Here is a 14,080-nt window from a genome sequence, read left to right as displayed (position 1 = left end):
AAGCACATCACAAGATGACAGTTTTATTACTTTTGCTTTTCCGCTACTCCCTGTTTTTTTTGTTATGTAGAAAGATTGAAAATAAAATAAATAAATGATTTCAATATATACTATACGATTGATAAACTTCCAAAATATATATTTTTCAGAGGAACACACGGATGCGATCTTAACAGCAATGAGTCTGTGGGAGGAGGTTACTTGCGTAAGGTTCCATCATAACGATAACAACAATATCATGCCGCTTGGACATTCTGTCTACCTCCACTTCTTTAAGGGCATGGGGTAAGTTTCGATATTGCGTATTACATATTTTCATTTACATCGTTAATGGACTTGTCCTTTCAGTTGGGAACTATACAATATCTGGACATTCAAACATTGAGTTTATATTCGTTATGTTTTATAGATGCTGGTCATCAGTTGGCAAAACTGTGCAATCTGGACCACAAGAAATATCAATTGGCGGCGGATGCCAGCATGTAAGCCTAGTATTCATAGACTAGAAGCGACTTAAAAGCTGTCTTTAACCAATAATAAGTTTGATATGAGATAAAAATGTTGAAGCAAGCCTAATTCTATATTTCGAATTGTATTTGTTTACTTCTACTTACTTCTTACTTCAGCTTCCAGGTAGGCTTTCGCCTGTCAGTGGTGCTAGCCTCTTTCTCCACCTTTGTCTATCCAGCATCTCTCTGCTACTTAATTTCTATTTAATATATCTGTTATTGTATACATCCACCCTTTTCTTTTGGTTCCTTGCTACATGGTTTCCAGTTCTAAAAAATGGGGAAAATGAGGCAAGCCATTATAATTCTATAATTCGAACTGTTCATGATAAAAATTAAAAAAAAAGTGAGGCAAGACTTCGATTTTTCAAACTTCATTTGTTCATATACACGATTATCTTCGAAATAGAATCATAATGGCTCTCACATTTTCGGAGTTTGTTTTCTATTATCACAATATCAAACTTACCAGTGTATTTGGTCATGTACAGAAATAATAAAGCCTCAGTAATTGTTTATTTTTGCTATAGTACTTAATTTTCATTTGTTCATGAGTTCGTTTATCATTTATGCTCAAACATTAAACATTGATTTATTTCTTTAAATCAGATCAACTCAATAGTCCACGAGATTGGTCATAGCCTGGGGTTCATCCATGAACATTCTCGCTATGATCGCGATGATTACATTGAAATAATCGAAGAAAACGTAAATGAGGGTGCACTTCGAAACTTTTATAAATACCAATTTCATGAAATTATCACGGATGGTGTGAAGTACGACACCGGTTCTATAATGCATTACGGACCAAAGGTAAGCAATGTTATCTATAATTATACAAATTATAATTAATAATAATAAAATACAGCTATTATTCCTTGACAACATCACATGCTTATAGGAACATAGTGCTGAAACTCAGAGATGTAGTTTTGTAATCGTGGATTTAAGAAGCTGCTAACTTTTTGTATCACTCTGCTTGATATAATGTATTACCATTTGTTCATGACATGCCCAAATTCCATTGAATGGAACCCAATAATGGCCTCTGTAGTATAGCAACATCGTCTTTCTTTCCATCAAAATGTTTATATGTTGTTTTAAAAAAAATATTTTTCAGTTTTTTTCGAGTAATAGCCAACCTACTATCCGCGCACTTAATGTAATTGATCAGTGGAAACTTGACAACCGAGATGGTCTAACCTTTTATGACATCAAACTTGCTAACTCTATTTATCATTGCAACGGTAAGAACATTGTCATTTTTTTTGTATTAACTACAAAATCATTTTTCATGAATTAGTTACAGTTAGCTTCAATAAAAGGAAGCAATTTAAAGTGGTTTATGACGCTGCATCCAGTAGTTTAATTCATTATCATTTACCATTATTACTTTACAGAGCCATGTGGTCAAATTCAGTTGCAGTGTGAAAACGATGGTTATGTTGGCCCACAATGCAACTGTGTTTGTAAACCAGGGTTTTCGGGTACCCTCTGTCAAACTCAAGAGCCGGCAGATCGAGGTAAGTGCACATAAGTAACAATATTGTATTAACAACTTTTGTCAAATGAGTCGACTTGATAAATTAATGATTACCGTATACGCTTATTGTGTGTGTGCACTGTGTGTGAACTTTAAAATGTGTCGCACTACCAAACAACCGATTATCCTAATAATAATTCATATGATACATTCCATATATCTGTGCATTTATGTATGACGTAATTTGATGCCTTCTGAAATACTTATTTCTTACTCGTTAGTTGTTCACATTCGTATCCACAGTAAAGATGTCTTTAATAAGCATTTTCAAACTTCTTCTTTAAGGTTGTTCTTACCAGCTAACGGATGTAAACGGTGTAATAATGTCACAGCATTACCCATCACAGTATATGAACGATCAGAACTGCCTCATTCTCATCACCGTAAGTAACTTTTATACATAATTATTTGTTATTATTACCTACTTTATTATATAATATTTAGAAATACCCTAAATCATTTAAATGTAAGCAAAGTAAAACATGGAAAAAATTTGAGAGTATAATAATATTCTTTCAGGGTGAAGTTGGATCCACTGTTTTGTTGATGTTTGATTATTTTGACCTGGAACCACATGGTCAATGCTTTTACGACTTTTTAGAGATTCGATCTGGAAATATTAATGAAGAAGGAATTAAGTAAGTAGAAATTGCCAAAATAGCAATCATAATTTTTAATTTTAAAATCATTATTCTTCAATGAACTCCTCTCTGTTTATCATTGTAACTTACCGTTATATAATCATACTCTTTTCAGTAACAAATCTGCAACTAAAGTATACACGTATGAAACGCCATGTGTGCCAAAATATTTATTTGTGAAAACATTTTTTTTCAGGTATTGTGGCTCATCATCTCCCCCACAAATTGAAAGTTCTGAGAACGAAATACTTCTGAAATTCTACTCCGATGCAAGTGTGACGGGTTCTGGATTTAAAGCGTCGTACATTATAGTGAACGATGTAGGGGAGTGGAGTGGCTGGTCTGAATGTACACCATCGTGTTCAATCGGTTCCAAACAACGACGTAACCGTCAATGTACAAGTAACTCTTGTTCTGGAAGAACGGTTGAAGAAAGGGAGTGTGATGTAGAGTCTTGTTTTGGTGAGTTCAAATCAAATCTAATTCGTTGTAAATCTTACTTCTTACTTCAGCTTCCAGGTAGGTTTTCACCTGACAGTGGTGCTAGCCTCTTTTTCCACCTTTATCCAGCATCTCTCCGCTACTTCTCAGTGTTTACTTAGGAAGAGTACAATGTTTCAAACTGATGTATTATTCATAAATAACATTTTTAAAACTGATTATTTCTTGAACAGTACCAGTTACGGTAGCACCAGTGTGTAACCAGGAGCTTGTGGAACCAACAGGAGTCATAACATCTCCAGGGTTCCCATCCGAGTACAGCAATGGAGAAGACTGCCACATATTAATATCTGTGAGTATACAACGATGTTAATATTTATTTACTTACTTAAGGCAAGAAATGAGCATTGTAATTTCTATTATATTGGGCAATAAAAGGAATCTGTATCTGTATTTAAAATTACTGTTTATGTATAAATAAACACAATACCTATCAATATATATATCATCTACCAAGTGGAGTTGTGGCTTGGTGGTTATGATGCTTGGCTACCACACCAATAAGTCCCGTCACATGTCAGGATTTTTTCTAAGGACAAAATTACAACTCCACTCCCAAAGACTTGTAATAAGACTTCGTTTATGTAGAGCATCTTGTGTATATGTTTGTCTTGTGAACCTCTGAGAGTCCCTAATGATACAAGATACAAGATAACTTTATTGTCAAATAGCTCGTCAACGAAAGATTTGAAATTGGTTTTTCTCATGGCAACATAATATAACAAGGCCAACAGCCATAAGTCGCGTGCGAAAACGCATAGTGATACCGGACCGACAGACAGACCGACCGACCGACATAGTGAACTATAGAGTCGCGTCCACGCGACTAAAAATAGAATAAAATCAGCAATTGCTGGATATACCAATGCAAAAACTGGCGTGACTGTATTTATTATTATCTTTTTCTATTTCAGGGCGGAGAAACTACGACTATTAAACTTACATTCGAGTTTATAGAATTGGAATTTTCAACTGGTTGTATTTATGACTTTATTGATATTATAATCGACAACACTGATACAGATGGAACAAGGTAGAGAAACAATATACATTACATACAAATACAAAGTTGATTTATAGAAGCATATCTTACAGCAAGTTTCTTAACAAGTTTTGGTTATTATAACGTGTTTTTTAATCATTTTCTAGATATTGTGGTACGACTTTACCGTCAGTTATAGAGAGCGTTGGTTCCGAAATGCGAATGAGATTTTTTAGTGACGGCAGTGTAACAGCGACAGGATTTAAGGCATTGTACGAAATTGTCAACCATGTTAGTGAATGGACGGACTGGTCTATGTGCTCTAAACCTTGTGACGGTGGAGTCCAGAATAGAACGAGAGAATGTATTAGCCTAGACGCCGTACCTGAGGCATGTAGCGTCACTATGTTTGAAGAACGAACATGCAACGAAGTACCATGTCCATGTAAGTTACTTTTTGTACGTTTCTTTGTTATAACATTGATAATTTAATATAGTTACCGTTAGATTACGTACGAAACCTCCACGTATGAAATGCTTTTATCGCAATCGGAAATAAAATCATTCACTAAAGAGTAACATACAACTTGTATTCTGATTAATGTTACTTAAATTGATTTTTAGTTATCGGATTAGATCCTTGTGATGAGCAGTCGCTGGAATGGTCAGAATGGACCGCGTGTTCGACTTCATGCTCATTGGGAACGCGTGAGAGATATCGAAGTTGTCAGAGTGTTAATAATATAGAAACGATCGTATGCAACCTGAGAGATTGTCCAGGTAAATACGTTTGCATGTATGATTTAGAATTGAAGTTGTGCCCGGTATCAACTACTAAATTACCATGGAGGATGATATGACATTGTGCCCTTTACTTATTTATTTTTCTTTTTAACTACAGTATTCAGTGATTAATGGACACGGTGGTCAGAATGTGCGCATCTTCACGGACAGTACGAAAGACTTCGTCTTCTCTTTTGCACGGAAGGCGATCACCTTTGCAATGGATCTCCGGTAGAAACAGATTCGTGTGATGTAGGGATGTAACGATAACCCAGAAGTCTGATGAAATTAACTTAGGAAAGCAGATTTTCTATTAGTATACAATAATCAAGGTTTACAAATATTAGGCTTATACAAAATTAAAAATATTATAGGATTTGATTTACACAATGAATTGTTTGTTAATATTTACACCAGTAACGGTGACGCTTAATGTTATATTTTCTGCCTACCGTTTCCCTTTTTAATGTAAAAACGTATCTTATAAGATCATGGACAAGTGAAAGAGGATAGGATAAATCTGTATTTTCATGAACACAATATTAGCGAACATGAAACTTGGTTTTCTAATTCTTAAAAACACGAAAATGTACAGTGATAACATATTATATACAAGAGAGGGTTAACATTTTACATAATTATAAAATAATAAAAACCCGCAGAAATCCACAATAAAAAACCAGTACTTATAAATAAATAAAATACAAAACTATCTCTTGAAAGAAGAGAGTTGGATACATACATTGAATGATTTTATAACTTACACATAACTTCATGCTGCAGTCTATTGTATTAAAATTGTATATGTGCTGTATGATGTAATTTGTTCACACGGTTATTCCAGATTCAGTTCCATGAGAGAATGTTAATAAGAATAGTATTATGTCATACTTTACTTCATTGTACTAAAATCATCAAATAACATGTGTGTGTATTAAAGTTAAGTATTAAGTCTGAAATAATACAATATAATTATTTTTTTATTATTAGTTTTTCTAGAATTTTTGATTAGATTAAAGTGAATATTATTTAATTCTTTGTAGAAATAAGTACTGTAATTACAGTTCACTGTTATAACCATTAAGTATGTATTTGTAAGAATTAAGTCAAGCATTACGTCTGAAATACAATGCACTATTTTGTATACTACGTGATTGTTCTACTAGATAAAGTGAATATAACTTAATTGTTATGCAGAAAAACGTATTGTTAAGTTCATGTAGAATATCTTTGTATAATATTAAGTTATGTATTAAATCTGAAATAGACCAATTAAAATGTTCTAAAGAAATTTGAACAAACGATTATAATTCATCAATTATTTTGATATTTAATGAATTATTGGCACTCACACCAGACAGTCAATCCCAAGCAAGCTACTCATCATACCAGGAAGAAATCATCATCCTTCCTACATAATCATAACCAATAGAATATAATTTAACAAAGATTTCGATTTATTTTTCAATAATACATTTGTTATAACATAATTTTAAAAAGTCCCATTCCCTGCTACGTTTTTTAGATCTAATTTAAGGACACAATCTACATTTAATGTAAAAATAAATACTTTATATGATCCTATTGCGATAACTTTTTTCGTCTTTAAACAGTAAAAAGTGTGAAAAATAAGTCGATTCTAATAATGTCAACGGCCCGCTATAAATCCCAACATGCACGCGGATTGATATTTTCGTTTTTCTTCTGCTATTCACTCTCTTTTGATCGAACAAATAGAAGAATCTTAACTTTTCAGCGAAAATATCGTGTTTTCCCCATTTTGTATTAACGGATTCTGGCAAAAACAGAAAGAAAATTAATGCTAATGCAGCAACTAGGCAACGTCAACGTCAACATTTTTTTTTCTAAGTTTAGAACACATAAATCGATCAATCTTGAGGACAAAGTGCGAATGACGTCAGTAGTGTGGGACAAAAACAGCATGTACCCTCATGATTTTGCTTACCCTTCCCTATATAAACCACCACTTTAGTACAAACATCATTCTGGTAAATTTTGTTACGCTTGAAGTACATCGCAGGGCAGAAGTTGAAAAATGAAGTTAGCAGCAGCACTAATATTCTGTACACTATTTCCAACAGTTTGCTGTATGTCAATAAGCGGCCAACGGGTAAGCTATATGTACTAGTTAACACTGTATTATGTTTAAATCTATGTTATAGCTTCGCAAGTTTGACGGTCTCTTTGTTTTGTTAGGCCTATAATTTTATAATATACTAATATTGAATTTTTATGAGTTGGTTGCTGAAAATATTTCACGAATTTAATGACTCTATTTGTTGTATGACACGTGATGGCAAGAAAACATAACTGGTGTGTTATAATACTGTACCGTATTACTATTATTTACATTTATTCTAGCCGTACAACCAGATTAATCTGGTATCCTCTTCTTTGAGGACGAACACTTTGTATGGTTTAACATGTTTAACCATGAAGTATTTGTGGTATAATGGTTATGAGGCTCGCCTTGTTAGCGAGATGTTCGAATCCCGTTTGAGGCATTTATCACACAATCAATATATGGGATTGTTTTGCTGTGGTATGCTATGCGGAATCATTGTAACATCCGAACGCACATCCTTCATTTAAATGGAAACATAACATTTACAAGCAATTCGTTCAATTATGAATGTTAATTGTTCCCGATGTGAGTGTAACTGCCTAAAACATTGTTTATATAGGCCTACCTAAATATATTTAGTATATAGGTCTATCATAATTTCCTCATTATTATAATTTCCAGGACAAGTTTCCAGAACAAAAGTCCCTTCCTGGTGCATTCGAATCTGACATCATCCTGACGGAAAAGCAAAGAGCAACCTTTGCCAGATTAGCAGAACTTGAAAATGAAAACAAAACCAAACCGAATTCTAGAAAGGCTATAAAAAGTCTTTCAAAGAGATGGCCAAATAAACACGTTTACTACAGCATCTCACCAGAATCAGGTATTTGAAAACAATGTTAAAATAGGCCTATGTTATATAATTATGTATAAAAACTATGATTACTTAACAAATAAAACAACGATAATAATAATTCTGGAATATTACATAAAAGTTCATTGTTATAAGGAAGAGTAGAGTCTTGATCAAATAAATATTTAACAATTTACGTTTTTTTTAGAACTCGACAGGATTCCTATTGAACAGGCTATACAACAATGGAGTGATGTGACGTGTTTGACATTTGAAGAAGTTTCTCTGGGTTCAAGTCAGAGTCACATCCGATTTATCAAAGACGCAGGGTAATACTAAACTAGCAAATATCATCTTCACTAAAGATATTATATCATATCACCACCACCATCATCACCAAAACACCTTTATCTATTTTAACCTTTTTTGATAGAAGTTTACAGAATTATCATTTAACAGTTTTAATATTTTTGCATAGGTGCTACTCTTATATCGGCTACCTAGACAGAAGTCCACAGGAACTGTCAATTGGATTAGGCTGCGAAGTGGTAAGTCATGCTTATCTTCCATTCTCATGCTACTGTGGGAATGTTATAGTTATAGTATATTCTTCTTCAATTGCAAAACTAAGAAATATGAAATACTGTACAAATACTACAATCCACAATTAAATGAGATGTGAATGAACCTGTATATAGGAACAAACACTTTGTTATTGATGATAGATATAGATTATGCGCATGTAAATAATATAACTTCATTATTTCATTCATTGTAGGTTGGAGTAATCATGCATGAGATTGGACACGCTATCGGCTTTTTTCATGAACAATCACGTCGTGATCGTGACTCATATATCCAGGTTAATTTAAATAATATTCGGGAGGGTTTGGAAAGACAGTTTGAAAAATATCCCGCTGATGTCGGAACCACTGAAGGCGTCCCTTACGATGTTGGCTCTATCATGCATTACAGCAAATTTGTAAGTAAAAGCAGATTTTGGAGAATAATTTTTAAATCATTATTGATATATTAGAAATAAATTTGGAGTAAAATAACAAAATGATGCACGCTTGTTTTGGCACGAGGAGGTGCTCATTTTAGGTAGTTGGGCTTTTAGTTTGAATCAGATATGGGCAGAACGAAACTTGATTAACGGAATGTTCCATTTCGCGATCTTTTTAAACTACGTTGAAAGTAGAAAAAGGAGTCACAGATTGCTCACCAACGGCGGAACTATTCTGTCTCGTGCGATAGGATTCACACAACTTATCAAACTAGTTTTGCTTCCATTTAGGCTTTTACAAAGAACGGAGAGCCAACGATTCAAGTACTAAATCCACTTGATAGAGATAAGCTTGGAAACAGGAACAAACTTAGTTTCTACGACATCAAATTGGCCAACACCATTTACCAGTGCAGCAGTAAGATTTTGTTTTTGTTTTTTTTTCCTAACGTTGGTATAAATATAACAGGGAAGTTGTGTAAAACCGGTATAACTAACTTAACTAACACGTATACGATTACTTCATTTCGTTGACCCCATCTACTTAATTATTGGTACATTTAATACTACGATAAACCCCATTTAATGAATCCACCATTGTGTATGCCAAATTTATAAAACAACATGTATGATTGGTCTTTATTTTGTGACGTTCTACCACCGAGAATTTAAGTTTTTTTCCCCATGTGGTACAAGATAGCCTCGGTAGTCCAGACAACTGCATGTGTCCGGTGTTTTTGATTGTTACTACTAATGTACGAATCCAGTACAAACATATGAAGACTACAGCTACATTTATTATATATATTTTTTAAAATTAAATTTCTAGCTGGGTGCAGCTCTTTAGACTGCCAGAATGAAGGTTACGTTGGGCCTGATTGTGCCTGCGTCTGTAAAGAAGGTTTTTCCGGATCTAACTGCGAGATTCAAAGTATGTATTAATATAATGTAATAGGTTTCAACACAAAATGATCGTTGGTCATATTTTAACGTTTGAAACTTTTATCGACGATTAATAGACAATGCCTAGTGCCTAATGCCTATTTGGGAATAAACAATTGGGAATTTAAAACAAAACGTTATGTTCATTACGATATGCACTAACTAACATACGCTTCTATCTATAAGGCTTTGAGTGCTCTTATACAACTGAAGAACCGATTGGAATGATTGACTCGCCTAACTTTCCACAAAATTACGACAGTAATAGAAGGTGTACAGTTATTATCAAGGTAAGCTTAGTGCCTATTGTCAACTTTCCCAAAAAACATAATTGGGTGGGAGAAATGAAATTAGGTTCTAGATATAAACTTATTACATGCGTATATTAAAAGCTTATCTAGGCCTATGTTAATTTATTTACCAGGATCATCATATCATTTTGAATCATCCCCCTTTATAAAAAGCTGAACATTTTAGTGAGAAAGACTATTTGGCGCGTCGTGAAAACGAAAAGACGTCTATTCATTCATCTGAAAATACGCATCCATGGAACAATCTTTTACCGAATTCTGGCCTAAAATACGTAATCATTAACAAACATGTAATTATGTATCTTGTATTATTCTCAGGCGCCAGTCGGAAGCACTGTTACACTAACGTTTGATTCATTTAGTCTTTAATCTGTCAATTCGTGTTCATATGACTACGTCGAAGTACGGGACAATGCCAATGGTTTCGAAAATCCTCAACGGTACGTATTCTTAACAACAATCTCACTCAAAAACAATAATAATATTCGTTTTTATATACCCCTATTGCACAATGCTTCTAAGCCCATTATTACCCCAGCCATCTTTTGTTTGGATCAAACACGTATGGAAACATTCATTCATTCATTTATAAATACATTATATATGCATTTATCTAAGCAAATATGATTGTAAAAAACCATATTCTTATGTGAAATTATAAACTATTCTTACCCTGTCGTCCGGTTTGTCTAGGCCTATATGTCCATCCATTCTTCAAGGCTAAGAACGTTTCTTGCAGGCGAATTATTTCTATCGCTACAAAATGTCTTGGCCTAGCTTCACTTCGCGTAGTCAAATTTCCTCTAACATTCCTCGCACATCAATTAGCGGGTTATATGTACTTACTGTGCAATCGTAATTACCAAAAATTAAACAAATTAATCTGTTTTCAAATGATATTTATGAAATATTTTCAAAAACCAAACAAATCGCATGTTTTCCATCTTGTTTCAAATTTACCCCTTGAACTCATAGTTTTACTCTCCAAACGGTAGAGGGCTTGGAAATATCTGTATATCTAAACCTATGTCTGAGCAAGTATAATGAGTGTCGACTTTTCTCGACATGGGGGATTTGTGTTGCTTGCCGTTGTCGACTTTTCTCGACATAGATATTAAGAACATCAATTATTATTATTACGTGGCTTGGCATCTTTCAAGATATATAGTATATATTTATTTGTCTGCACGATAATGTCCACAATTTTCAAGTTATTATTCATTTTTTTAAACTCAGATTTATTATGCCTTTAATACAGTATCCTTTGGCTCTTTTACATTAATAAAAAATATTTATTTATTCATGCAGGTTTTGTGGTAGTAATATACCAAGACCGATCACTAGTGTAGGAAATGAAATGGCAGTGATTTTCAAATCTGACGGCAATATTCAATTGTCTGGGTTTTCAGCAAGCTTTATTGTAAACGGTTATGTCATTCCAACAGAGAGTAATGAGGTAACAACAACAACAAGAACAACAACAAACACACCAGTGCAGCCCACTACAACCATGGCACCTCTTCCTACTACAACAGTAAATAGTGGTGTTGTTATTGACGGTAAGTAAAAATACAACGATATCTCTTTAGGCCTGCAAATGCATTAATTTTGTAAACATGTCGACAAATACGCTACGCCAGAAACCAACACATATCTACTGATTGGTTGGATCAAAATTGTCTCAATAAACTGAGTATTTCAATACATATATTAAATTAGGTAATCAGAGTTTATACATGCTATCATTTATCATATATCATAATTTAATATAATATTTATATTTACAGGCTGCAACATTAAATCAACTCTTGAAAGTGGAATATTCACGTCACCTAACCACCCATCCCCGTATGATAATGAACGAGATTGTAATTATACTATTTTGGTAAGTATTATTATAATTATCAGTTATAGTTAATTTTATATAAAACACACTATTATATATAGTGATTTACCGGAATGGAATTAAATCATGAATGTATACCAAAATGAATGAGTTGAAAGCAGAGCGTTCATCGTTCATTAGTAATAATAATGAACGGCACGTGATGCGTAATTAACCAATCAAATGGCAAGAATACAAGAATGGGTGTTATAATAAATATAATTTTATATATATTAAGGTAATTAAATATATATTAGGGTATAAGGAAGTCAAACCTAACAAGTAATTTCTATTTTTATTATAGGCAACAGAGAACCAAAGAATTGCTATTACGTTTACCGAATTTAGTGTCGAACGTCACCGATTCTGTTTATATGATTACCTGATGTTAGACGGAAAACGGTAAGTATTCTATAAGTGAATTAGGTGACATTCATATTTATGAATTATTATTGCGTGTCTATGGGCACAACCTATTATATAAACAGTTAATTAAGTAATAGCACGGGATATTTAGTTCGAATTAACGCCTTGATTCCGGCTTACATTAGTTTCCACATTCGCCTTCGTCGAGCTATAAAATCAATATCGCCTCACCTGTACCTAAATGTAGATTACTCCGAATAAAGCCTCATTTTCACAACTTCGAGTACTTAAAGTCATGGAAATATTCTTCCCAATGATCCAACCCAACCTTATCATCGTATTTCTGTCGATTTTACATAACTGTTGCCTTTGTGATTTTTCGCTAAACGATAATATTAAATCATTTTCTAGATATTGTGGAACCACATCACCTGGAAGTTTGGTGTATGACTTAGGAAGAAGCGTAACTTTTACCTTTCACTCGGACTTCAGCCTTGTTGCGCCTGGTTTTGTTGTCGAATACAGACTTATGACGTTAGATGGTACATACTTAAGTTTCTCTGAATGGAGTGAATGTATATTGGACAGTACATGCAACGAATTTAGAAGGTTTAGAATTCGCACCTGCGATAAGGGACCTGGAAGATGCGTTGGCCCTGCCGTTGAAAGCGAACAATGCAGTCTCACGACATTGACTTGAACCCATCTACCAAAATGTAACGAAGTGACTTGATGATTTTATATTGATATGTAATAATTTGAAGTGCTTGCATTTATTCTAAATATCTAACTTATTTAACCAAACTTTAATTGATTTGTATTTTTCATATCTTGTACTTACTGTACAGTATCTTGTATGGAAAAAAAAATATCATTACTATTAACTATTAGTAAGAGAGATAGAAACATATAATTCCTATTAAATAACTTCTGCAGCTGATATCCGTCTTTGGATTCTCTTCCTCCGACATTTAACTGTAACGATGTGTAAAAATGACCGATAACTTCCGAGCCCGCGTTGAAGATGTTTGGATTTTTAGCAAATTGACATTTTCACCTTGTCAGGTAGGCCTACTAATAATACATAATAATATTAATGAAGGCTCCTTAGACACAAAATCACTTCAATCAATATAGATTGTTTATTTTTCGAGAATGAAATTAGAAAATAAGAAAAAAGTAACACAAGACCTCTTAATTACAGTTGATTATTGATTAGAATGAATGATTTATGTTTACTTAAATAAAGTAACAATTGTTTTAAAATTTGCATAGCGTATGTGTTTCATTATTAAAGATATTACCATGTACAAAAAAACCATGACGATTAAATTATCATTACCATTATACTGTATAATCAATAAAGAGGAATTAGTAGTAGAAGAAAATGAAGAAGGAAAAACAACAGAAATAGGTAAAATGACAACAAAAGTACAAGAAAGAAGAAATCAAATAATAAAGGAACCTATCGGGATTTTTAGGAGTGATAGTTGAGAAAATGAATGATAGAAAGGAGAACAATTTCTAAAATATAAATCGGTAGAAAAGATAGAACAAATTAGGTAAAATAGAAATGGTTTGAAAAGATTTGAAGAATGGAAATAATACAAAAAACAGAGAAAAGGAATAAACAAAAGTAGAATGAACATGAACGAATGATTAAAATGTTTGA

The 14,080-nt window shown here is 33.2% G+C and overlaps 2 protein-coding genes across 2 annotated transcripts; both read left to right on the top strand.

Annotated features, from left to right (window-relative positions):
• Nucleotides 1–351: 351 nt before the first annotated feature.
• On the top strand, nt 352–5,091 carry LOC144853009 (blastula protease 10-like). Its single transcript, XM_078711064.1, has 12 exons — nt 352–482; nt 1,119–1,322; nt 1,630–1,756; nt 1,910–2,032; nt 2,338–2,435; nt 2,572–2,690; nt 2,890–3,212; nt 3,368–3,486; nt 4,109–4,227; nt 4,344–4,621; nt 4,801–4,956; nt 5,078–5,091. Exons 1-12 carry the CDS (start codon nt 399–401, stop codon nt 5,089–5,091), a joined length of 1,764 nt encoding a protein of 587 aa, XP_078567190.1. The 5' UTR covers nt 352–398.
• A 1,924-nt stretch (nt 5,092–7,015) lies between these two features.
• LOC144853008 (protein SpAN-like) lies at nt 7,016–13,108 on the top strand. Its single transcript, XM_078711063.1, has 14 exons — nt 7,016–7,090; nt 7,727–7,928; nt 8,107–8,227; nt 8,377–8,446; nt 8,677–8,890; nt 9,097–9,146; nt 9,196–9,322; nt 9,734–9,835; nt 10,033–10,136; nt 10,476–10,504; nt 11,466–11,716; nt 11,945–12,042; nt 12,347–12,444; nt 12,820–13,108. Exons 1-14 carry the CDS (start codon nt 7,016–7,018, stop codon nt 13,106–13,108), a joined length of 1,830 nt encoding a protein of 609 aa, XP_078567189.1.
• The last annotated feature ends 972 nt before the right edge of the window (nt 13,109–14,080 follow it).

Source organism: Antedon bifida, chromosome 9 (genome assembly GCF_963402885.1).
Source record: "Antedon bifida chromosome 9, ecAntBifi1.1, whole genome shotgun sequence".
In the NCBI taxonomy this organism is placed as follows: domain Eukaryota; kingdom Metazoa; phylum Echinodermata; class Crinoidea; order Comatulida; family Antedonidae; genus Antedon; species Antedon bifida.
The sequence above is the reverse complement of the archived record's forward strand: the minus strand, read 5'-3'. Positions and strand labels throughout refer to the sequence as shown.